Source organism: Balaenoptera borealis (assembly GCF_965194805.1).
Source record: "Balaenoptera borealis genome assembly, chromosome: 9".
In the NCBI taxonomy this organism is placed as follows: domain Eukaryota; kingdom Metazoa; phylum Chordata; class Mammalia; order Artiodactyla; family Balaenopteridae; genus Balaenoptera; species Balaenoptera borealis.
In genome coordinates, this window is record NC_138873.1 from 937,637 (window position 1) to 963,536 (window position 25,900).

The 25,900-nt window shown below is 49.9% G+C and overlaps 1 protein-coding gene across 2 annotated transcripts in view; it reads left to right on the plus strand.

The window, feature by feature from the left end:
- Positions 1-13,343: 13,343 nt before the first annotated feature.
- The window catches only part of THBS2 (thrombospondin 2), a 28,633-nt gene continuing 16,076 nt past the window's right edge, over positions 13,344-25,900 (plus strand). The window contains exons 1-7 of one of the 2 annotated variants that reach the window (XM_082405334.1): positions 13,344-13,608; positions 16,293-16,361; positions 17,748-18,304; positions 19,480-19,564; positions 22,134-22,330; positions 23,972-24,112; positions 24,686-24,782. In XM_082405334.1, the coding sequence (XP_082261460.1) occupies positions 16,316-16,361; positions 17,748-18,304; positions 19,480-19,564; positions 22,134-22,330; positions 23,972-24,112; positions 24,686-24,782 (1,123 nt within the window). In that variant the 5' untranslated portion in view covers positions 13,344-13,608; positions 16,293-16,315. The remainder of the gene's footprint in view (positions 13,609-16,292; positions 16,362-17,747; positions 18,305-19,479; positions 19,565-22,133; positions 22,331-23,971; positions 24,113-24,685; positions 24,783-25,900) is intronic. The other variant, XM_082405335.1, reaches the window with a different exon arrangement.

Here is a 25,900-nt window from a genome sequence, read left to right on the forward strand (position 1 = left end):
GCACAGGGAGATCAGCTCGGTGCTTTGTGACCACCTAGAGGGGTGGGATGGGGAGGGTGGGAGGGAGGGAGATGCAAGAGGGAAAAGATATGGGAACATATTGTATGTGTATAACTGATTCACTTTGTTATAAAGCAGAAGCTAACACACCATTGTAAGGCAATTATACTTCAATAAAGATGTTTTAAAAAAAAATATTCTATCCAAATTCTGCACAAAGAAGTAGTTTTCTTTTTTTTTTAACTGATCTTTTTCTTACTTATTTGGCATGTATAAAGCAATAACAGAACCTGCACTGCTATTGAAAATGTTAAATTTTACCATAAAGTAAGAAAGTAGTTTAGGTAGACAAGTGTTAAGAATTTTTTGAGGTTTTTCTATGTAGAAAAATACATTTATATACTTAGCATATAAGTAATTTCTATAATTTAAAAATAATAATTAAAAATAATTATATCTTTCCCTAAAGAGCTTAATAGTTATCAAAGACTTTTGCCTATGTTTTGTCATTTTAAGCCAACCAGACTCTTGGATGAATATTTATTAAAAATTTACTTTATTGAAGTATATTCGATTTACAATGTTGTGTTAGTTTCTGCTATATAGCAGAGTGATTCAATTATACATATGTGTATACTCATTCATATTCTATTCCGTTATGGTTTATCACAGGATATTGTACATAGCTCCCTGTGCTGTGCAGCAGGACCTTGTTGTTTATCCATTCTCTACACAATAGTTTGCATCTGCTGACCCCAAACTCCCACTCCACCCCATCCCTCCCCCACCACCTCCCCCTTGGCAACCACAAGTCTGTTCTCTATGTGAGTCTGTTTCTGTTTTGTAGATAGGTTCATTTGTGTCATATTTTAGATTCCACATATAAGTGATATCACATGATATTTGTCTTTCTCTGTCTGACTAATTTCACTTAGTATGATAATCTCTAGGTCCATCTATGTTGCTGCAAATGGCATTATTTCATTCTTTTTTATGGCTGAGTAGTGTATTCCATCGTATATATGTACCACATCTTCTTTATCCATTCATCTGTCAACGGACATTTAGGTTGCTTCCATATCTTGGCTGTTGTGAATAGTGCTGCTATGAACATAGGGGTGCATGTATCTTTTTGAATTATAGTTTTGTCCATTGAATTATAGTGTATGCTCAGGAGTGGGATTGCTGGATCATATGGCAACTCTATATTTAGTTTTTTGAGGAATCTCCATACTGTTTTCCATAGTGGCTGCACCAGTTTACATTCCCACTAACAATGTAGGAGAGTTCCCTTTTCTTGGATGAATATTAAATCATTCATTCATCTATGGTTCTGTAAGAATATATTAAATCATCACCACATGGCAGGCACCTGGGGGGATGCTGACCTCCCCTGGAGAAGAAGCATGACTTCTACCCTCAAGAAACTTACAGACCAGTGTAGTGGGTGATTCAGAAGGATAAATCAGGGTGAAAGGGTGACTACAAGGTGACGTGGGATCATGAGAAAGTGGTTCTAACACAGTCCAAGTGGTCTGGAGAGGCTTGTAGGAAAGAAGTCTCATGTAACCTGCGAGCCAGGTCAACCAGGCATGGGTTCAGGTGACTGGAGGGACAAGAATATGGATGGAGAGCTTTCCAGGCAGAGAGACAAGATGTCCAGATGACCGCAGGGTACTTCAGGACTTGACTTTGAACTGTTGGAATGAATAAGAGGTGGCCTAGGGTCACTGCCTTCAAGGCCCACTTTTCAAGAGAGAGCAAAAAAAGACAAGCGCTCCATGACTTTTTCCATTAATATTTTACCAAATTTAACCTGATAGAAGATTAAAGTTCAATGTTTGATGATTTAGTGAATTATTGCCATTTAATTAATTAATATTATTCAAATGTATAAATAAATGTGTTAGTAGAATACCTATATGTTCTTAAACATCAATAGGGAAAATATTTCTACAGGTAACTCCATTCTCTGACCATACTCTTATACTCTCAGTCCAGTGATGCACTGGTAAATGTTTGTCAACCAGCTTTCAAGAGAAACAGACACAAACAAACACGCTGATTTCCATGACGTAGCCGCTCCCAGTGTGGAGAACTACAGTCTGCCAGTTTGGCACTAACTGGTTCATGATATTCTGAAAATTTTACAGCTGGCTTTCACACAGTGGAACTAGCCAATTCTAGCATGTTATTCAGTTTCTGCTATTTTTTAGACTTTAGTGAGTTATAATTACATGTAATAAATTTCACATATCTAAACTGTAAGATCTGATCATCTGTGACATTTGTACAGCCATGAAGCCATCATCACACGCACACAATATCCCTGACATATCCTTCTCCCCAGACTCCTCCTCCTGCCTCTTTGTAAACCCAACCTTCTCTACCCCTCCATCCACTTTCCCCTCCCAAGGCCACTGTTGACCTTCGTTCTGTCACTATTGATTAGTTTGCACTTCTAGAGTTTATGTAAATAGATTATGAACTTTTTTGTTTGGATTTTTTTCACTCAGCATGACTATACTGAGATTCATCCATGTTGTTGCATGTATTATTAATTCATTTATTTTTATGAATGAGTAGAATTCCACTAAATGGATATACCACCTCTTTACTTAACCACTCATCTGTTGATAGACTTTGGGTTGTTTTCTGTTTGGGGCTATTACCCAGAGCTGTTATGATCATTCTTGTTCAAGCCAAGTGGAAATTTGCTTTCATTTATCTTGAGTAAATACCCAGGCATGAAATGGTCAGATAGTGTGACAGGTGTATGTTTAACATTTGAAGAAATGGACAAACTGTATTCCAAACTGTTTTCCAAAGTTGGACTTTAACTTCCCAACAGTAGTGTATGAAATTTCCAGTTCATTTCTTCCACACCTTGCCAATACTCGGTAGGGTCAAGCTTTTTAACTATTCTGATAGGTACATAGTAGAATCTTATTGAGATTTTAATTTCCATTGACCTGGTGACTGACAGAGCTGGGCATCTTTTCAACCATACTTAGGGGGAACTATTCAGTCTTTTATCATTAAGTATGTGGTTAGCTATAGATTTTTATAGATGCCATTTATCAGGTTGAGGAAGTGTCCTTATATTCTTATTTCCCTCTTGTATTTCTATTTTCTTTCTGCCTGATAGACTTCCTTTAACATTTTGTATATTGCAGGTCCATTGGTGATTAATTCTTCCCAATTTTGTATGCCTGAAAAAGTTTTTGTTTTACTTCTGTTTCTGAAAGATATTTTGTCTGGGTATAGAAGTCTAGGCTGATATATATAATATAAATTAAATATATATATTTAATTTCAGTACTTTAAATATTGGACTCCATTTTCTTCTCAATTACATTGATTGTTTCTTATGAGAAATCTCCTGTCATTATTAGTTTTGTTCCTCGGTATGTAATGCGTTGTTTTTCTTTGGCTCTATTTACATTTTTCTCTCTATCACTGATTTAGACAATTTGACTACTATGTGCCTTGGTATAGATTTTTTGTCATTTTACTTATGATTAGGGTTCATTGGGCTTCATCAATATGTGGCTTCTTACTCAACAATTATAACTGTTTTGCTCTCTTCCTTCGGGGACTCCAGTTGCAAGTATGTGAGTCACTTCAGGTGCCTTATAATCCACTGTGCTCTGCTAATTTTTCTAAATCCTCTGTTCTCTGTGTGTTTTCTTATAGGTAGTAGCTTTGCTAGGACTTCAAGTTCACTAATCTCTTGTTTTTTCCCCCCAAATAAGCACACATGTATTTTCATCTCACACATAGTTTTCATGTCTAAAACTTCTATTTGGATGCATTTTATACCTTCAACGTATCTACTTAACTTTTTGAACATGTGGAATACAGTTATAAAAACAGTTTTACTGCCATTTTCTGCTATTTTCTAACATCTGCATCAGTCCTGGGGCAGTTTTACTGCGTCGAATTTTCTTCTTATCGTAGGTTCTATTTTTTTTCATTATTGCATATACAGTACTCTTTGATTATATACCAGATGTGAATTTTACTTTGTGGCATGCTGGATATCCCTATATATATTCTTATATTCTATTCTAGTTTGGGATTCAGTTAAGTTGCTTGAGGACAGTTTAATCTTCTCAGGCCCTGCTTTTAAGATTCATGAGGTGGGATGACAGCAGCACTTAGTTTAAGGCTACTGAAGGCCAGAGCTTTCTGATCATTGTACTCAATACACCATGAAACGCAGATAAAACTATAATGACATATCACCTCATGCTCATAGTATACATATGCATATATATGTATATATATATGTATGTATATATACACACACATACATAGTCACTATAGAGTGACTATTATAAACAAACAAATAGAAAGTAACAAGTGTTGGTGAGGATGTAGAGAAATTGTCACCCTGTGCACTCTTGGTGGGAATGTACAATGGTACAGCCACTATATAAAACCAGGATGACAATTCCCTGAAATTAAAAACAGAATTACCACGTAATCCAGCAATTCGACTCAGTATGGTTCTTTTAAGTCCTAGCCAGAGAGATTAGGCAAGAAAAAGAAATACAAGTCATCCAAATCCGAGAGGAAGAAGTAAAATTATCTCTGGAGATGACATGATCTTATATGTAAAAAACCCTAAAGACTACACACACACACACACACAACTGTTGAAACTAATAAACAAATTCAACATAGTTGCAGGATACAAAATCAACATACAAAAATCAGTTGTGTTTTTATACACCAAATAAATTATTTGAAAAAGAAATTAAGAAAACAGTCCCACATATAATAGACTCAAAAATAAAAATAATAAAAATGAAGTTGTATAGATAGGAATATGAGCATATTTTAAAGATTCCTAGAGATAGCTGTAGATGTGTGTACTAGGTATTAGGAGAAATACAAAGAAAACATTGAAATTTGAGTTAAATTGTATTATTGTCATATGATGCTCTTATACCATTGGCTTGCTTTGGGTGTTGGAGAGTCCAAAACTTATTTTGTTTTACCCAATTTTACTTAGGTTTTGGATCACCAGCTTTACTTTTGAATTGACAATTTCAGTTTAAAATATGTACATTACTGTACTTCTAGATTCTTTTCACCATGCTAGGTGCTTTATCAAATTAATAGAAATTTAAGTTAAATCAATTAATTAAGAACTTCTTATGTGGACTTTTTTTACTGCTCTTCTGAATGGGGAAAATAAAATATTTTATACAAATTTACAAGCAAAGAAAATTTCTATTATTTTCCATTTTTCAATAGCTTCAAAAATTGAAAGAGTGAAATTCATAGGATAAGAAACACTTTCGGGATCAAATGTTTGAATTAAAAGAGTTTCCTTTTATACTGCCTTAATAATATCAGCTCACTTTTGATTCATCCTATTCACTGAAGGGTCAAGATAGTCATTGAGGAATAAATTCATTCTCGGTGTGAGTATTGTTAGACAGCTCATTACTAACCCGTACCCAAAGAGAAATTCCATTCATCAGAGGAATCCTTTGGTTTTCTCTTCTTTCAGTCTTTAAGTTTTGTCCATGTAAGTTGTGATAGTTAATTTTTTGTGCCATCTTGACTGGGCCATGGGGAGTCCAGACATTTGACCAAGGTTTATTCTGTGAAGGTATTTTTGGATGTGATTAACATTTGAATCTGTAGACTAAGTAAAGCAGATTGCCCTCTCTAATGTGGGTAGGCCTTAACCAATCAGCTGAAGGCCTGAATAGAATGAAAATGCTGACCCTCCCTTGAACATGAGGGTACTCTCCTCGCCTGACTGTCTTTGAAGTGGGACATCGGCTTTTTCCCCCTTTTGGACGTGACTGAAACATCAGCTCCTCCTGGGTGCCCTGAGTGGAAAAGCACCCTCAGTTCTCCTGGGGCCAGGACTCTGGACAAGGACTGGACTTAAACGATCAGCTCTCCTGGGCCTCAAGCCTGATGACCGCAGATCTGAAACTTGTCAGGTTCCATAGTGGTGTGAGTCAATTCCTTATAATCAATCTTTCTGTATATATGTACCTCCTATTTGTTCTGTTTCTCTGGAGAGCCCTGACTAACACATAAGGTTTGCCAAATACTATTTGAAATGATCCAAAACTGAGTAGAAGATGAAGACCCTGACCCTTCTTATGAGGTCATGCAGCTTAGGACATCTTGCAAGATTTGGCCTTATCACTAACTTGCAAGGCCATTGAAAAGAAAGGAGATACTAAACTCTTTTCTGTGATTGCACTTTGCAAAAGGTTAATCTTACTCAATACTGGGAGCCATATTTACATCTGTCGTGCTAACTGGGATATTTTATAATCGCTGGGATTCTTCTGCCCTTCCTGACTGAATTCCACAGCAACAATGCATGCACATGTGCACACACCAAGTGAGCGGCGAGCACAACGTCGGTTGGCCTGAAAATCTTCCCATTTTGTCTCTTTGCTCAGATTCCTGCTCCCTAATTACAAAAACATTGTACAAATGTCAGTCACGTGAATCTGTTTGTGGAGACCCATCGCCATGTGTGCATTCTCCAAGGACACAGCGCAGACTGATTCGGCACAAGTCCTTTCCCCTGAAAGACATTGAGCAAAACCCTGAAGAAGTGAAGCAAATTCAGGGAAAACTCTGCAGAAACACCATGTTGACACAACGCCCTTCACTGACCCTTTGTGTTGACGGCCCAGGGTGTCTGTGGTGGTCATGTCCATTTGGGGCCCTGGTGCGGCTGGGAGACCCTGGTTTCCTGTGTATCGTGTATCAGAGTTTGGCCATCTTTAGGGTTTGAGGAAAAGAAAAGCACCGGTTGTCTGTATGGAGTTACTCGACATCAATGTGCGTGATAAGATCCTTATCAAAGGAAACTAAGCGGATACTTTGTCCTTGCCGCTCTGCTGAGGGCGGGGGTTATTCTTTGGCATCAAGAACGGGGGACCTGACAGGTGGAGCGGGGGCAGCTTTTATCGGAGGTTCTGGGCGGAACAGAGACAGCTGCAGCCACCTTCTGGAGGGTTCCTTGGCAGACGCCTCGGTGTCCCGTGTGGGACCAGTGACAATGCTCCCACGGGGCCTTGGGTGGACCGGCGTCTGCCTCCCTGAGGGGGAGGACCCTCCTTACTGATGCCGGGTTCCCCCCGCTCCAGCCGAGGAAACGCCCCCAGACTGTCTTCCGCTCCCTTTTCTTTCTCCCTCTCTGCATTCCCTGCTTTATCACAATCCAATTATGCACCTGCTGACTGTCCCCCAGGATCTCGCTTGAACATTGGTTCCTCGTTAAGCAGCTTTCTGGTGCTGACTGCGGGCTGATGTGGAGCCTGGGCTGAGAAAACGGCGTTGCCGGCGTAGTTCTGAGGCAGAAGCAGCCCTCACATCGCTTTAGATTCTTCCTGATCAGCAGTAGCAGCGGCTGAGACTTGGCTTTCAGGCCTGTAGACCGCCTCTCCACCAGGCGCAACGAGGAATTCTGTAGGAAGTAGCCCTTTGGAGCCTGTCAGCCCCTTCAAGCCTCAGCCTCACGCCTGCAACATTCCCAGAGACCAGCCTGGTCCAGGCACAGGGTGTATATTGACTTTATACTGATTGACTTAGCAAAAGAAAAAAGATGTTAATCAATGAACTTCTGCTGGGTAATCAGAAGTCCTCCTCTGATGCACAAGGCAAGGATAGATGGGGTTCAGGATGGAGTCACCAGGGGAGGCCCCATCCCTCCCTCAGTGACGCCGAGAGTGGGCGTCTGTGCCCACACCCCTGGGGCACGTCCCCCAGGCTCGGGCCATAGCCCTGGAGAGGGGGTGGGTGAGCCCCTGCTGTCCTGGACCCTCTGTTCTCCTGGAGGTCACAGGCCAGTGAGAGGGAGGCACCCCCTCCAGGAATCCGCAGATAAGCTCAGCGTAAATGGCGTCCTGAGAGATAAGAGGACAGTGGGAAGTGGCGGGTGCAGAGAGGGGTCTTGGTTGGCTGGGCCTGGAGGAGACTTCGAAGCTGAGACCTGAGCTACTTTAGCAGAAAGAACCAGCCGTCTGACAGCTGTCGGGTAAGTGTTTCGGGCAGAAGGGGTAGCAAGTTCAAGGTCCCTGAGAATAGCATTTGAGGCACAGAAAGGTGACGGGGTGGGGGAGGGGAGCCCAAAGGAGACAAGAAAGGGGGAGGGGGAGGGGAGGCGACGGAAGTTGGGGAGGGAGGCCACTGGGGGCTGTCAGCAGGGCACTCCGGGTGTCACTCCTGCAGTGTCCCTCCGGTCACTCTGGGGGATGACTGGAGGGGGGCAGGCGCAGCGGTTGAGGCTCTCTTGCCCCTGCAGGCGGCTGAGGGCTTGCGGGGCACCAGGCACTTCCCCAGCCCCCTGTGGGCTCACAGGTCCCTGGAGAGGTACTGGGGCTCCCATTTCGCTGTCATTTAGTCGGCGCAGAAGGGCTGACTCGCGGGAGCTGAGCGAGGTGTGGGGCCCCGGACTCCGCATCCCAGCGGCTGGCCGGCCTGGCCCTCGGCGCCAGCGGAGTCTGGGGCTTCTGCAGTGGGAGGGACAGACGGGGAGAGTGACGTCTCGGCCCAGGCTGGGGGTGGGCTGCTCCCAGCCTTGCAGATGTGGGATCCGGAGCTCCAGGGAGAGGTAAGACCAGGATAACTCACCAGCCTGGGCTCGAGGAGCCACGTCCTCCGTGGAGGGTGGATGAGGAAGGCTTCTGTGCACGTGGGTTTACATCCGATGGCGCGTTTGAACAGAAGTAGGACAGGTGAGTCTACAGCCAGACGGGGCTGGGCCTGGCTGGGGTGAGGCCTGAAACCCGACAGGATGACTGGATGAGTGAGCCCGGAGGCCAGGGGGCCAGCCAGGAGGAGACCTGACACCGGGAGCTGAGCGTCAGGCGTGGGAGTGCAGGACACAGCCGAGGGAAGGGGTCCAGCGCCCTCGGAAAGCGCCGCCTGGCCTCACCCGGCCCCGCGCTGCTGCAGCCAGGTCCCCGTGATCCCCGGGGTCCCCCAGTGGATCAAGAACCTGCAACATGTGTCTTTTCACAGTGTCTTGGAGGGTTTGTAAAGCAGCAAACACGGGGAGAGGGCAGAGATGCGGCGTTTCGTAGCTCAGAATGCTGATGGGAGGACAGAGCACAGCCCTGGGCCTGAGAGCAGCCCCGGCTCCCTCCCGGCTGTGCTGTGGGACTAGAGCTTCGGGGGTCACTGTGGCCTCTCTGCCCTCTGGCCTGGAGCCATAAAGTGGTGTCCCCTGCTTGGTAAGCATCCCCACCACGTGCTGGGGACCCTGGAGGGGGACCTCGTTCCACCTGCTGACGTTGCCAGAAGAGCACAGACCCCTGGGCTGGCGCAGAACCGGGCTCCGACTCGGTGCGTTTTGCAGTGTGCCTGTCTCACGGGGAGGAAGCGAGGCCCAGGGTGGGGCGTTGGCAGTGTCGCGGACGGCTTGGGGCTGGATCCAGGCTTTCCGCTCTCGCTGCCTCCTTTCACGGCCTCCCCAGCTTCTGCCCGGCCTCACGTGGGCCGAGGCCGCTGGCCACCTCCTCAACCCCTAGCATTTCTGGGCGGCTGCTCCCTTCCCACCGGGACTGGAAATAACCCGCGACCTCGTCCTGTCTGGCCTCCATTCACGGGACCCTTTGTTCAGGAATCCTCTCCTGCTCCCGGCGCCCCGCACCCTCACGTCAGAATCACACGTGGTTGTTTCTCCTCTGCTGTCGGGTAGGGCAGAGCGAGTTCCAGGAACCCTCCGCCCACAGGAGGGTGAGAAAGCCCTTTGCTGACTCAGGGCCAGGAGAGCATAAGAGGAAACAGATGCCTGCAGCCGCGGTGTCTCCGTCCAGGGCTCCCTGCTCCCTGCGCCCGGCTCTGGGGTCCTGCGCCCTCGCCGGCTCCGCCCCTGCAGCCCCACCGGCTCAGCACTGTGAGGGTCAGGTGGTCCCGGCCCCCCGCCCTCACCTCCAGACCCCCTCGGTTCCCGCAGAGACCAAGATCCCGGAGCGAGGGGTCCTCGGAACGCCCCAGGGGGCCGCGCTGGGCTGACCCTCCTTCGATTCCACCCAAACCTCACCTGCTCAGAGTTTTCACGTCAGAAGAGCTCAGAGGTCATTTTGTTGGTTTGTTTGTGAACCCACTGGCTCCTTCTCTAGCTCAAAAGGTATTTATGGCGCATCTGCAGCACTTGGTACAGAGCAGACCCCGTCCTCTGGCCAACGGGCCCGCGTGTGCCAGGACCGTCCTGCGTTCCTGGTGTATCCCCTGGCGCGTCTCCTTCAGGGTCCATGGCCATCAGGTGACGCTCAGGTGTTCACTGTGACTGGAAGTCGCTGACAAACAGGGAGCTGCCAGGAACGAGTGGGGATCTCACCCTGTTTCCTTGGTACGTAAATTCTAGTTTTGCTCCAGAGACACGAAGACACCTTTTCCAGAGGCTTCTCCAGGCATCTGGAGTCAGCGGCGTGGCCCCCTAGGCGTTTGCTCTGGTCCCCTCTCCATCCCGCCCGTCCTTCCCCCTCCTGCCCCAGGGGCCACGTCCATCTAAAGTCCAGTGTCTGGAGCTGGGCACCTGCCCGGTGGGGCTGGACGGGGGGAATTATACCTGCATTGGGCACTTCTGTGGGAACACAGCCCGGCCTAGGCACCTGAGGTGAGAGCTGCACCCCGTACCCCACCCTCTGTGTAGGATGCCCTAAACAGGGTGATGTTTGATCCCGTTGCAGGAACCTGCCTGGACCCCCATCTGTCCTCCTCATCCCAGAGCCCCTGATTCCCAATCAGATTCAGAGTCATCGCCAGGTTGACCCCGTCCCCAGCCGGGGAAGGCCACTGGCCCAGTCAGTAGCTGGTCCTGCTGTCCTGACGTAGCTTGCCTCACTCCACTCCCCCCGGGCCTCCCACAATGACTGTGAAAATGAAAGTTTCTGGAACCTGGCAGTGTATCTGCGTTGGTCTCCTGGGGCTGCTGTAACAAAGTGCCACAAACTGGGTGGCTTGAAACAACACTGGTGAATTCTGTCACCATCTGGAGGCTGGACCTCTGAGGTCCAGGTGCAGGCAGGCCTGTGCTCCCTCCGGAGGCTCTGGGGAGGTCCTCCTGCTTCTGGGGCTGCATGATCCTCAGGTTCCTTGGCTTGTGGCCGCACCCCTCCCATCTCTGCTTCTGTCCTCACATGGTCTCCTGTGTCCCAATGTCCTTCTTGTTATAAGGACACCAGTCACTGGACGTAGGTCACCCTCCTCCAGTACGACCTCACCTGCAGAGACCGTGTCTCCAAACAGTGTCCGGTCACAGACTCCAGGTGGGCACGCACTGGGGGATGTGAACCAGCCTGCTTTGGCCCTTCCTTCCCCTCTTCTGTTAGATGCACACTTTCCTCATCCCCGAACACTGATATTCTGCTCAAGTGTCTGTTAACTCTTCAGAATTCCCGTTTGCTGGCTGTGACCGACTTTGCTTTGTGGTTCGTGGTCACACGTCCCTCTGTCCCGTGGTGACCGCCCAGGACCTTCCGTGCCTGCCCCACCCTCCAATGCCCCCTGTGCAGCGGAACTGCCGAGTCCAGCTTCCCCTTTGGAAGAAACCTCTTCTCTGGAGCCCCAGCAAGGTGGTCCCCCTGGCCAAGCGCTCCTCTGACCTGGCGCTGCTTGTGGTCTGTTCTCCTCATCAACCACGAAGGTGCTGAGACTCCTGCTCACCCCGTGTGCTCCTGAGGTGCTCAGCACAGCAGGACTTCCTGTCTTAAAGCTCGCTGGGTGAGTGGCTGTCAGACGGGTGGGGAGATAAAGAAGGGCACTGACGGCTCCGTCTGCTGGCAGATGGGGCGTGAGGGTTTAACCACCGCTTTCTGGACAAGGAACAGCCAACCTGTCAGCAAAGTCAGGTCAACTAGCAAATCAACAATTCTCCACTAAAAAGGCTTTAAGGGAAACTGGGTTATACATTCTTCTTTGGAGTCTGAGATAACATCAACTTAGTTACATAGAGTCCAGATTTTTTAATTTAAATGATGACTGTGTCACCAATTAGTTGACCAAAAGCAAGATATCTTACCTTGAACGAGACATATACTATATATTCTTTGAGTCAAGTTTCTTCTTTCTCTGTACATCAGAAATTGATATTGTTTACCCGGTAATAAATGTACAGTCACCATAAACAAAGGCTTTCAGAAAATGCAAACAGTGGGCAAAGGTCATGGTCCTGCTCGGTTACAAGCCCTCTCCCTGCCCCACTCCATCCTCCAAGCCCCCAATGACGCCCTGGTTAGACTGCAGTGTGGTTGGCTCTGTGTGCACCTGCTGACCCTCCGTGGCCCCCACCTGGCAAGGACCCAGGTGTAGAGGGTGCAGGTCCCTCAGCAACGTTACCCCATCAGATTCCAAGGTGGCTTAGAGCAAACTCCCTCTAACACCCTTTAGCTGAGACTTGACCTGTTGACTGCTGACCACACCGCTGCCCGGTACCTCGGAGGTCGTCAGCCCATGCAGCCGACCACACCTCCTCTTCTGTCTGCGGTCCAGCCTGGCCTTGGGGATGCCTCGCCTCCTCCCTCCATCCACCTGCTCCTCATCCAACCCCTCCTCCGCCCATACCTCCACCACCCAGCCCTCTTTCTGCCCACTCCACCCCTGACCCCCTCCTCATCCACCCCCTCTCCCATCCATCTCCTCCCTCCGTCCAGGGTCCAGCCTGGCCTCAGGGGATGTGTGAGCTCTGGGAAGTGGCAGGGAGTCTGGCTGTTGCTATTCTTCCTTCTCGAGGCTTCCTCCTGCACGACCCGCTCATCGGGCTGTCCTGGTAAGCGAGCTTGTGGAAGCTGACCACGGCTTGTTCATGCCGCTGGGAAAGTCTGTGCCAGAGGCTCTTGGCCGCACACTGGGCGTCCCCAGGGAGAGGCCATCCTATGGGGTCCAGGCTGAGCTCATGAAGTAGAATTTGGATGAAAATAATTCCCCATCCTGTTTCTCTGTCATCTAGGTGATGTGTTGACTTCCTTTTAGATTAAATATCGTACTTTCCGCACATGATAAATGAATTCATCCGTATAACTTCATCAGTAGGTGGACTGATCATTTCCACCAACTTACTCTTCTGCGTTTTATTGATTGTTACTTATTTGGTTTAGAAAGACCATTCTCACTTTGGGTAATGTGAACCAGATCTGAAGCCTACAACTTGCATTCTTTCTCCTAAGCAAAAAGGGGAGTTCCAGCCAATCTTGCTGGTTTTATTTATAGCATTTTATTTCCTGAGAGAAGACAGGAAAAGTCAGTCTTCCCCTCACTCATCTGGCTTCTCCTCTGTGGTCCCCCAGCTGCGGGTCGGAGCAGGGGCGGGGCTACGGGTGTGGGGGGAGGCTGGACCGGACCGGTGCCCGGTGCTCCAGCAAATGCGAGATCAGAGGAGGAATTATGTCATTTCTCCGAAGGAGTGAGTTCAGCGTGCTTCCGCGTGTGTCTGACTGACAGCCCCACACAGGACCCAGCGCATATAAGGAGCGCCTGCTTCCCGGCGGGTGCCGAGCTCTGAGCCCAGCTCCTCTGCTGAGTGGGGCTGGGTCTCCTCCCGGACCCTCATACCTCCGGGACCCCATTCCCAACTCTGAGAGAAGTCATCCCTGCAGGATTTCCACATACCAGGTAAGAGCTTTTTTAAAATTTACCAAAACATTTCATTGTAGTTTAATTTTCAGAAAAGGCTCTTTTTGATTCTAAGAGGGGAGAAGGAGAAAGTGCAGAATAGGTTTAAAGTAAGGAGGGGGCATGCCTATTAACACCTAAACAGCAAACCTGTCTTCACCGTGTATTTGTGCTGCTCAGTTGGAAAACGGAGGCAGGTAAACTCCTTTTCAGCGCTTTATTTGCAGGAATGATGCTGTGACCTTCCCGGGCTTTCGCATCACCTGAGGATTCTTGTTACTTTCGTGCATGTACCTGCCTGGAAACTTGGGCAGAGGCTTCTGTTTTCAGCTACAAAATAAGACGTTTCCACATAAAGTTTGTTATTGAGGTGCGGCCATGAGAAAGAAACTAGAAAAAAATTGTTCCTCAGAACGTGGAAAATAAGCAGAGAGGTTATAGAGACAAATTCTAAACATTTTTCACAGCTGACAAGTGTTTTTGAACGTTCTTAATGAATGATATTTAGTAAGTCTGTGAAGAGTGTTCTGACTGTCCGTGGACTCCAGCTGTTCTTGAAAGTGTGGGGAATAATTTGCAGATGAAAAGGCAGCGGGGAATTAGCGTGGCTTCTGTAAATCCGAGTTGGGTTCCTTTGGGGAAATCACGGCACTCTCCACCGAGGGAAGGAGGTATTTCTCAGTGAAGTTATGTTTGCTTTGATTGTTGATATAAAAAGAATTTTAGAAGATCTTTACAAGTTCTAATGATATTCTGTTGCAGACTGCTTTGGAAACCTTTCCTTTGGAAAAAATATGACCTTAAACAAGCACTAAATGTGTGAAGTGAGGCGTAGGATATGGGAGCGTGTGTCCCCGTCCCTATGGCGTGTGTCGTAGGATATCATACGTGTTGCCTTCTAAGAACACAGGACTTGATAAGGCTGTACCAGCCATACCCACGACTCCGGCCCTGCTGTGTTCTGTTTTGCTGTCGCGACCCCCTGAGATAAGATGGGACAGATGGCAGAGTGCCGCTACTTCTGCTTAGAATCAGAGGATTTGATTTTGTTAGCAACAGAGTTCAGTGTACTCCCTTGAGGCTGATAGGAAGCTGAGCCTCCAGAATTTGGAAATTTACATTTTGGATGGAGCTTGTCTTTGCCAGAGGCAATGGTCACTGCTGTCTGCAGGGGACAGAGGTGCACGTGTGGCTGAAGGGGGAAAAGACCCGAGCTTTGCAGACGTGCCTGCCCACCGTTTACTCTGAAACACTTGCATAGTGTTCACTGAGTGCCAAGTGCTAGTCTAAGTCCCTTATGAGGGTTCACTCGTGCAGCTCAGCCCTCTTGAGTCCTATTAACATCCTTACTGTCACTCGTACTGCGCTGGGTGGTCATGGGACAGCGCATTCCAACGAGCAGCCATGCGCCCTGTGCTTGCTGGGCTTCACAAGCCTTTACAGACCCTAACTTGCTTGATTTAGTTCTCACAATAACCCCATGAGTAGACAATTTAAATGCCTATTCTTCATTCTACAGAGGAGGAGACTGAGACCAGAGAGGGTAAGTAAGTTTCCCCAGGTTGCACAGAGGGTGCCTGACAAGGCAACTCTGAGCCCGGCCCGGCGGGGGCTTGCATGGGTACACAGCTGGCTCCTCGATGTGCAGGTGGAACTCAGCGAAATTCTGGACTTGCTGTGGAAAGACTGAAAGAAAGTGTCTGGATCCCAGGGGGAAACCTGAGGGTCCTGCGTGGACCCCGCTACCCCAGGGGATGGTCCCCCTCTTGGGCGGAATGGGTAGTTCCAGGTTCCCAAATCCTTCTGGAGAGGGGACTCCTTGGATTTCTTCGTCACTGAGAAGCTCAGGATCTTTGAAGCCCTAAGCAGGGAGGGGTGAGGGTCTCAGCTTGGCTTCGCCTCAGCGGGACGCAGTGTATCGCTGGAGGGGCGTTGGGGCCACGTGCTCAGCGGGGAGACCAGGAGGCCGAGCAGGGGTTAACGGTGGATCGGGCTCCTGGCCAGTCTCTGACTTCTGGGCCAGTGTCTGCTGAGCCTGCCAACTGAGAATCCTCAAGAATGGAAAAACAGGCCTCAGGAAAATAGCAAAGCAAAGTAAAAATGATTACTGAGTAGAAGGCTATTTTTTTTTTTTTGTAATTATGATCCACCAAACTAAGTTTACTTCTGACTCATATACAGTTAATATTTATTCTATTTAATTAAGTCATGTGCAACTTTTTTCTTGGCTATTTACACAAAATGTCTTCATAGGTTATTTTCCCCAAGCTGACATTTTTCTGAATTCAAACTTCCTGGGTTTACATCCTGGCTACACCTTTCAGTGGCATCATTGCTCTGGGCAAGCACTTAACTTCTCTGAACTCCACTTACCCGTCAGTAAAATGGAGATGATAATAATAGTTGTTGCCTCCTAGGTCATCATGAGGGTTAAATAATATGAATATTTAGGACACCATTAGCACAGTGCTTGTCAGCAAATGCTAGACCAGTGAATACCAGCTACAGTTAGAAGAATCCATTGGAAAAGCACATTTCCTATCTAGCTTTAACTGCCCACAAATCCATGTGTTTCTGATTTTCCTATACAAATTCTTTTTAAATGGTCGTATGAGTAAAAATTCCAATGTACACTAGACGTTGAGGTTATGTATTCAGAAGTAACGGGTCTGATTTATCTGCAGGGGTCCAGCTGGGCAGAGGCAGGATGCTGTGGCCGCTGCTGGTGCTGGCCTTCTGGCCCTGCGCTCGGGGTGAGTGTGGACCGCCCCCCACCCCGGTGACCTGGGCTCCCGGAGCAAGCCTCACCTGCAGGAGGAGGATGGACAGAGTGGAGGCCTGGATGGAGCACCTCACCTCTTGGAACCTTCTTAACTTAGTTTAAGATAAATCCTCAATTACTTTTGAGTCCATACACCAGGAAATCATTTATTTTTGGAAAATCCAGGTGGTAGAGAAAGATACCCTCTGACCTGGAGATGCAGTCTTTTGCTGGGCGCTTTTCACCTTTTTTCATATGTGATATTTACAACATACTAAACTTTTTGGGTCTTATAACTTCTTTCCTTCCCACTTTTTTTTTTTTTTGCTCTTAAAAATGTATTTCTTTTCTTACATGTGTTTCTTTTCTTACAACGTGATTTTTAATGACTGTATAATATTCCATTAGAAGGTAACCCCCAGTATTTTTAGGTCAATTCCCATTTACTTTACACATCCCATCTACACTAGTATAAATGATGCCTCATGGAATACTGTCGTGAATACATATATCCTAGAGTTTGTGATTACATATTTAGGATAGCTTCCCAAAGTAAAATTGCTGAGTCAAAGGTTTTAATTATTTTAAGGATTTTTGATATATGGGCAAATAGCTCTATTGCAGGTAGTAAAATGACACTTCTATCAACAACACTATGTATTATAATGCTTTAATTTGCCAAGTATTAGATGAAAAGTTATTCTCTGTTTAAACTTTCTGTTCAGAAAATTATTGTGAATGACTTAAAGTGTTAGGATTTGGTAAGGTCTGACAGCGTCTCTTTCCAGTAGTTTAGACGGTGACTTAAGACCATTCATTTGTGGCCTTACGGCTCATCACCTCTCAGATGCCCCCCTGCAGGGTGAGCTCTGAGTGGGAGCACGTCTTTCTACAAAATAAGGAATTCCCACGTGACGAGCTCAAGTCAGCTGATCTGTCTAAGAAAGCGACATGAAATGTAATCGCTTTCTAATAACGCGCCAGTGGCAAGACGGGAGGTGCACGTCCCTGCAGGATGCCCTTCTGGGCAATCAGATGCTAGAAAGAAGGTCGCCTTCGAGCTTCAGCTCTGGGTGGAAGGGCAGGCGGCCAGGGTCCTGGTCCGGGAGCAGGGGGGACCGGGCATGACCCGGACGCTGCATCCTTCCTGGAGGAAGGCTGGCTGGGCAAAGCGTCAGCTGGTCTGAAGAGAGGGCCCCTGACTGGTCAAGGGCGGAGCTGGTCCTGCAGAAGCAGATGTCCAGGGAGGGAGGATAGCGGGGGGTTTCGAGGAATAAAGCCCTAGCACCCCGGTGAGGAAGGGGGGACTTGGGGCCCCGAGCTGAGGATGCCTGCACCTCCTGCTCTCCGTGACCTCCTTGCTCTGCTCCCCGGGCAGCCGGCGACCAGGACGAGGACACCGCCTTCGACCTCTTCAGCATCAGCAACATCAACCGCAAGACGATCGGGGCCAAGCAGTTCCGGGGGCCGGACCCCAGCGTGCCCGCCTACCGCTTCGTGCGCTTTGACTACATCCCTCCGGTGAGCGCGGAGCATCTGGATCGGATCGCCGAGGCCATGCGGCAGAAAGAGGGCTTCTTCCTGACGGCCAGCCTGAAGCAGGACCGCAAGTCCAGGGGCACCCTGCTGGCACTGGAGGGCCCAGGCGCCGCACACAGGCAGTTCGAGATCGTGTCCAATGGCCCCGCCGACACCCTGGACCTCACGTACTGGGTGGATGGCACCCAGCACGTCATCTCCCTGGAGGACGTGGGCCTGGCTGATTCCCAGTGGAAGAACATCACCGTGCAGGTGACCGGAGAGACCTACAGCCTCTACGTGGGCTGCGACCTGATGGACAGCTTCACGCTGGACGAGCCCTTTTACGAGCAGCTGAAGACAGAGAAGAGCAGGATGTACGTGGCCAAGGGTCCCGCCCGAGAGAGTCACTTCAGGGTAGGTTCTGCGGGACGCAGCCTAGGGCCTGGGGACCCCAGTGAGGGCCCCGCTTAGTGCGCTGACTTGTTGAGGGGTCGGGTGTGGCCTTGGCGAAGCAGACACACGTGCACCTACCTACAACAAGCTCCACGTGCACAATGCACACCCACTGGCACATGCAATCATGTACACGTACACACACTATACACGTATACACATGCATGCACACACACTCATAGACACTCTTACGTGCATACACAGCACACATGGCTTTCTGCACCAGGAATGAGCAGAGCCAGCTGTCACAGGTGCCTTTTCTTAGCTGCACAAATGGTCACCGATTTCCTGATTGAAGATTGATTTGATGATTGAGGAATCAACCGCATTCAAATGTCTCTATAATCCCAGACCCCCAGATTCCAGTTCAGTACTGACATGACAGGATGACAGGAGAGAAAACTATGTTTTCTAAGGAAGGGGCTATTGATTTCTGAGGGAATAGTTCCATGTTCACCTCAGTTAAAATATTTTTTACAAGAGGATCTTTCTAAATGCAAGTGTTTAGAACCTGCAGTGGAGGGTTAGTAACTATTCTCCCCCAGGTGTGTGTGTATTCTTTGGAAATAAATGTATGGTTAGACTCAGTTATTTCAGTAAAGGCCTAGAGATGCTGGTCGTGGTCTCTGGCCATTGTCAGGAAGCCCCCCAGGCCCACGTGGCCGACTGGCCCGGCTGGGACGAGCCCCTCACTGTCACAGGGCAGACGGCCTGGTCTCATAGCTGTACCGTCTGTTCTGTGGTTGGAGCAGTGCACGTTCCCGAGACCGACAGCCGCGTGCAGGAGCACCAGGCACCCTCAGAGTCCCCTGCGGAGAGAGTGTGGCCCCCGCTGTCCCCTGAGCGTGTTCGGAAGACAACACTTGCCATCCCTCTGGGGGCTACCGCCCCTTCTCTAAGACACTCTTCCTTCTCCTCGGGTCAACCCCACTGTCTGCCTCTTGCCTCAAACGAAGCTTCAAAGTAACATATACAGATAACCCATTAATGAGATTTCAGACCTGCTGAGGGTAAAAGCGCAGAAGAAAATGTTCTCACTGCTGTAAGGTTACATCTTGTATTTTTGAAATATCGTTTAATGTGGCGTCGAACATTTGCTGTTTATCCAACTCTGTTTCTTTCCTTGTACATTTCAGGGTTTGCTGCAGAACGTCTACTTGGTGTTTGAAAACTCTGTGGAAGATCTTCTGAGCAAGAAAGGTTGTCAGCAAAGCCAGGGAGGTAGGTGTCTGAGCTGCGTGTGGTGCCCCATGTCCCACCTCTGATGGGTTCCTCCTTTGGTGTGTGGGGAGGGGCCGGTGGCACATAAGTAAACATGTTGGAATATGTTTCAAGTGCCGCCATGGCCTTGAATGAGTTCGCTGGTCAGCTTGGATGTGTTGGCCTCTGAAACAATACATTGCTTGAAGGATTAATTATGAATATATTTTAATTATCCAATATAATCCATTTTACATGCCAAAAAATAAATCCCTGGCATTTTAACATGATTTTAAATATATGCAACTATTCCAGTCTACTGATGTGTGAAGATCATCTTAATAAGATAACACCACAGATGTTTTTCCAACCTGGTTTATGGAAGATTTTTATACTATTCACAACTGTTGATACAGCCTTATTATGAAAATGGACGCCACTTGAATCATTGACAGATAATCCCACGCTGTCTGTTGATTGCATTTAGAATTTACATTCAACCATAATTTGTCAACATTGTCTTGAGCATTTGATATTTGAAGGTCACTATGCCGGGCTTTTTGAATGCAATGTGTCATTTCATCTTCAAAACCCCTTGAGTTGGGCTCATCCACTTTCCTCACTTTACAAATAAAGAAGTGAGGTGCCAGGAGGGCCTGCTAATTGTCGGGGGAGTGGCCTGTGAGCATTGGAGCAGCGCACCTCCCGCCCCTAGGCTGAGTCCCACACAAGAGGCTCTTATCTGCCACGTGATCCCATTTTCCGATTTACTTCCATTAAAAACCTTCTTCATGTCAACTGTAAGCAAATATAAATTGTTCTTGTATGGATCCTTGCGTAAGGACACGTAGGACTTGATGTCTGTAATGCACAGTTGTGGCTTTGTGACCCAGCCCTTGACCCCGGAGCGGGAGTGCTGGCTTGACGGTTCAGAGCCCGGGGCCCCGAGTGCTGGCATCGCAGGCAACATCCGAGTCTTTCCATCCAAGGCCGTCCACCTTTCAATCTGTGCGTCTTTCAACAGTTGGCCAGTTGAGTTCAGGGAAGGAAAGAAATTAAATTGTGACTTTTGGTGGCCTGCGCAGTGAGAGGACCTTATAAGGCCTCCTGTCACACACCCTCAGCTCCAAACTCGCTGAGCACCACAGCCTCTGAAGCTCTGGACCACATCCCATCCCAAACCGCCAGCTCCGGCTGAAATGCCAATATCAGCCCCTTTGGATTAGGTCATAGTCTTTTTTTGTGGGGAGGTGAGGTCATAAAAAAGCAAAAGTTCTAAAAAGGCTAAGACAGTACTAACTGACATCCCACAGGACACAGAAAGAGAAGGTGGTCCCGGGGGCCCTGATGGAGGGAGACTTGCTTGTCTCTAGATAAGAGATTAGCATCCTTGGAAGTGGTAACCCGGCGGGGTGGGCACATCTCTGTGACAGAGAAAAGGAAAGGGGCCACTTGACCCTCGATGGGGGGCGGAGAGTGGACGTGGCCCTCACCCTGGTCCCTGCCCTGCACGCCACGAACGGGGGGTGTCCTATCCTGAGGAAGGGCTCTGCCCGTCTTCCATGAGGCAGCCGTGGGACTTCCAGGCGCTTTTGTTGTTGCTGTATTTTTATTCTTCTACATACATGTAGTGATTAATATGCTTATGTCTGTACGGTTATATATGGTTTTAGGTCTGGTGAGTCTGAGGTATCAAGGTGAGTTGCAACAAGGATTTACAACCAAGTAACAAAACTCGATCATAGACTGTCTGACAGAATTACAACATTGACAAGTCGTAACTCAGTAACGTAACGTATCAGACAAGACAGCTGATCATCACTGCGGAGAGGACGCTGGGGCTGGCTTGCCGGCCGCACCCCAGCTGCCCAGGTTCCCCCGAGGGCGACACCCGTCTCGGCACTTGCCCAGATCACTTTTGTAACTAGTGGCATAGCCGCGTGTGTCCCACGTTCAGGGACTTCCAGGGGCTTGTACTATTTCTGGGGTAGTGAGCTCTGAGCCCATGGTTGGGATTCTGCCTTTCGGGGGTCTCGTGAGGCCAGCAGAGAAATGACGAAATTACTCATTTAGCAAGAAAAGAACTGAATTTGCCTTAATGCAGTAGCCAAAAGAAAAGGCGTTTGGGATGGAAAAATGGGATAAATGAGGAGTGAAAGGAGTTGTCGGAATTTATGGAGAATATGGGGCTGGAAACAGGTTTAGGGTGGGGGACAAAAAGAAGGAACTTATCTTAGATAATAAATTATATAAATATTTATATAAAAACAAGAGAAACAGGAAATTGTTGCCTCTAATGAGTTTGAACACGATGCATGATGCAGATGTACGTCTCCGAGGTGTTTTGCATTTTTCCATCCCTGAGCTGAACTTTCGCTCTGCTGATGGGTGGTGTCTCAGGCTCAGTCCCCACGGTGCTGTGCGGTGGGCAGCGCCCTTTGGTACAAGCAGGGCCGTAATGGGAAACACCCCCACCAGCTCTCGGGTTCTTGGGCGCCATGTAGCTCAAGTGCTCTGGATAGCGCTCCGCGGGCCCGGCCAGGCTGTGGCCAGAGGCCGGCGGGCTCACTCTTCCGCGTCTTCCCCGCAGCTGAAGCCAACGCCATCAGTGAGAACACGGAGACGCTGCACCTGAGCCCCCCAGTCTCCATGGAGCACGTTGGCCGGGGCGAGGACAAGGGCCCGGAGGTGTGCGAGCAGTCCTGCGAGGAGCTGGGCAGCATGATCAGGGAGCTCTCAGGGCTGCACGTCATCGTGAACCAGCTCCACGAGAACCTGCGCAAAGTGGTGGGTGCCCGGGGACCCTCCTCGAACCACGAGTAACCTCGGCTGTCCACCATTAGCCAGCACTCTCCACCACGACCCCCACTAGCCACTGCTAGCCAGGAGTAACCAGCGGCTCCCTGGACGAACAGGCTGGCGGTCCCGGATGTGTGGTTAAATGCCGTGTGGCTAGAGGGCGGGAGAGGGATGCTTCTGGAAAATGTGCCCACGGGCCACGGCCTTCCTCTCAGTCCTTCAGCCCTGGGGATTCGTCTCCCAGGAAACAGAAAGTCTGCACACGGAGGGAGGCACGTTCATGTAAAGAATGGCGTTCAGAGCGGACCTTTCCCCGAAGGCACGAGGTCATAACAGGCAAATTGGTTTTCCTCTCCACAGCACGTCGAGGGGGAGAGCACGTGCCTCGTCTTAGGAAGCGTGCTTCAGGGCTCAGAGCAGGTTGCTGGCGGCAAGCAGCCTCCGCTGGCCCATCCTCCCGCCATGTCGTCCTCAGGCTGAGCTCAGCCTGAAGGAAGCTTGTGCCCCAGGGCGGGGGGCAAGGCCGAGGGAAAGAATAACAGAGGAGAGGGGTCCCCAGGCCCCTGAGGCTCTGCTCCACCCAAGGGCCCTGAGGGGATTCTGACTCGAGTCCTGGATGGGGCACTTCCGCTCCAGCTAGGGCGCTGGCTGGGCAGTACCCATGAGGAGTGTGGCTTCTGGAATGTTCTACCACGTGCTGGGCAGGGGCAGGAGCGGGAGTGGGAGTAAGACCACCCTTCCCGCCCAGCACTCACCACTTCATGGAGCCTCCAGGGCTGGGGGCGCCGAGACCAGGGACACCTGCAGGCGGGGGCCCTGCTGGGCGGGAATCTTCATAAACGTGGAGGACCTTCCCCCGAGCTGCACGTGGCGTGCGACCTGCAACTCTCCGGCTGCTTCGGGACACAGCGCCTCGGCCCTGCTGGTGCCGGTGGCATCCGGGTGGTCCTGGCTGGGGAGGGGCTGCAGACGGGAGGCCGAGACAGGAGCCGGGGAGCCTTTGCCCCCGAAGCTTCTCTCTTTCAACTGAAAAGAGCTTCGGGAGAAGTTTACCTACATTGGCGTCGGGGATTAAGGAAATTCGCCAGCTCCCTGAATCACACAAAAACATCAGGATGGTGTGTTTCTGTCCATTTTGCGCCAGAGGTGGGGGGGTCTGTATCTTTTGGGTGATTCTCAAAGCGCCCATTATCCCCAAATCAGAAACGTTAGCGGGAGCAGGGTGCCTAGAAGGAGGGAGGTGACAACACACGCGCTCAGGGGACAAATGGTGTAACTTTCACTGAGTTGATTTTTTTTTTTTTAAACTTTGCATTGTTTCCTGCAGTCTGTAACCCCCAAGACAGCAGGGCTTATGTCTGTTTGCCTTTGCCGTTGTGCTATCAGAGCCGTGTCTGTCACGCTTGGAAGAATGGATGAATTCAAGAGTTGAACCTTAGTTTTCAGCTGCGGGTGGCGGGAGGGACCCCGCCCGGAGGGACCCCGCCCCCCGTGGTCCAGCATGAGGCTCCCCGCCCCCCGTGGTCCAGCATGAGGCTCCTTCACGACTGGACGCCCTCCATCCGCCCGTGTACGATGGCTGCATAGCCATGCGGCGGCTGTGCTGACCCCTTTCCCTCCTCTTTGCAGTCAAATGACAACCAGTTTCTCTGGGAGCTCATTGGAGGACCCCCCAAGACCAGGAACATGTCCGCCTGCTGGCAGGACGGCAGGTTCTTTGCGGAGAATGAAACCTGGGTGGTGGACAGCTGCACCAAGTGCACCTGCAAGGTGAGACGGGCACACGGTCTCCTGGCGGCGGCCCGGGCTGGGGGCCTCCCGCGCGCTGCTCCCCGTGCCGCGCGCGGGGCGTGGGGAAGGGGGCCACCTCCAGGGAGGCCCGAGTCGGCCCCGTGCTTCTGCGCCCAGACAGCCGGGGAGGGTGCAGCCAGTGTCCCCCGGTGGCTGGCCGGCCCCCCGCTTGTTTGTGTTTGATGCCACTCGGTCCTGCGAGGGCCTCGGGTTCGGCACAAGCCGCTGGGGGTGGGGTCACTGCCCACGACACGACATGCCACTTGGTTTCCTTACGTCCTGCCACCTGGTCTCCACTGCTGGGGGCCTGGACACCGGACGCCGCTGCGACCTTGCGCGTCCTCCCGCCCGCAGCGCGCGGAAGGCCCGGTGCCCGTGGGTCTGCGGACGGAGAAGGGAGCTTGCGGGCCCGGCGAGAGATGCGCGCGCGTCCCTGTACCCGGCGGGGTCTGCGGGCAGAGACCTCCAGCCTTCCTGCCGACCTTCCAATCCAGCCCTGGGTCAGTGTTCACGTTCCTAAATGAGTGACATACACGCCTCTTTTCCTTGTAGAAATTTAAAACCGTTTGCCACCAGATCAGATGCCCTCCTGCCACGTGCGCCGACCCGTCGTTTGTGGACGGCGAGTGCTGTCCCTCCTGCTTCCACGGTGAGCGCCCGGCGGGCGGGCGGGCGGCGGCCTCGGCTCCAGCGGCCCCGGCCGTGTGACCGTGCGGGTCTGTGTCGGACGGTCCCGCAGGGGCCGGGGCTCCGAGGTCCTCCCGAAGCGCCCGGATGCTCGTGGCTCCGGGGTCGCGGCGCCCCTGCTCCCCCTCAGCCTTCCCTCCTGCGCTGGTCCAAAGCCACAGCCCCCGCCTCTGTTTGGAGACCCCGTCCCCCTCCCCTAGCTGACCCTGGAGCATCTGCACCTCCTTCACACCCGGCTCCCCGCCCCCTTCCTCGTGGTGTCGTCAGCAGCGTTGACTGAATCGGGTGGTTTCTCTGAGACCTGCTCCGCGTGCCCTGTTTGTCTTTCGCTGTCTGGTCCTCATCCTGGTCTGGGGGCCTTGAGCCTGGTGACCCGGGGAAGGGCTGGGCAGCTTCCCTGTTCGGGGAGCCCACGGACATGAGCACAGGCTCCGCCCCTCCATGAATCTGAGCAAAATGTGGCTTTTCCAGGTTTCAGATTCTTAATCTGTAAAATACAGAATGAGTGTCCCCATGACACAGGGTTAGTTTTAGGATGAAAATAAACAGCACGATATGTACAAAAGTGCCTGACGTATATTAGGTGTTAAACAGAGACCAAACCGGACGTGCTACAGAGAGTAGCAGTGTAATTGCGGGAGCCTGAGGGTCCACGTTTGCCCAGAAGGAGCCGTTTCACGTTGTTGAGTAAAAGCCCAGGAAAGGTCTCCTCAAGTTCTTCTCTTCCTGCTTCTGAGACGTTGAATCGTAGCATGTTCACAGGGTTCTTTCCTCCCTGAATGTGACAGCAGGGTGATGGTATCTTTACTATTTACCAGAAAGATCTCTTGCATTAAGGTACATCTTTTCTGTTATTTAGAGATTGATAATTCCCTGTGAAGAATTTCTTGGCAAGAAATTGCCTTTTTATTTAACTTGTTCCAATTTAAAGTATTTGGAATGAAATTTAGTGTCCTGTAATTTCAACCAAAAATTGAAGTTTCATCACCATATATAAATCAGCACACGGAGGTTCAAGCGGAAACAACTCACATCTTAGCAACTCCAGCGAAACCTTGTACAGGCAGGGTTCAGCGCTCT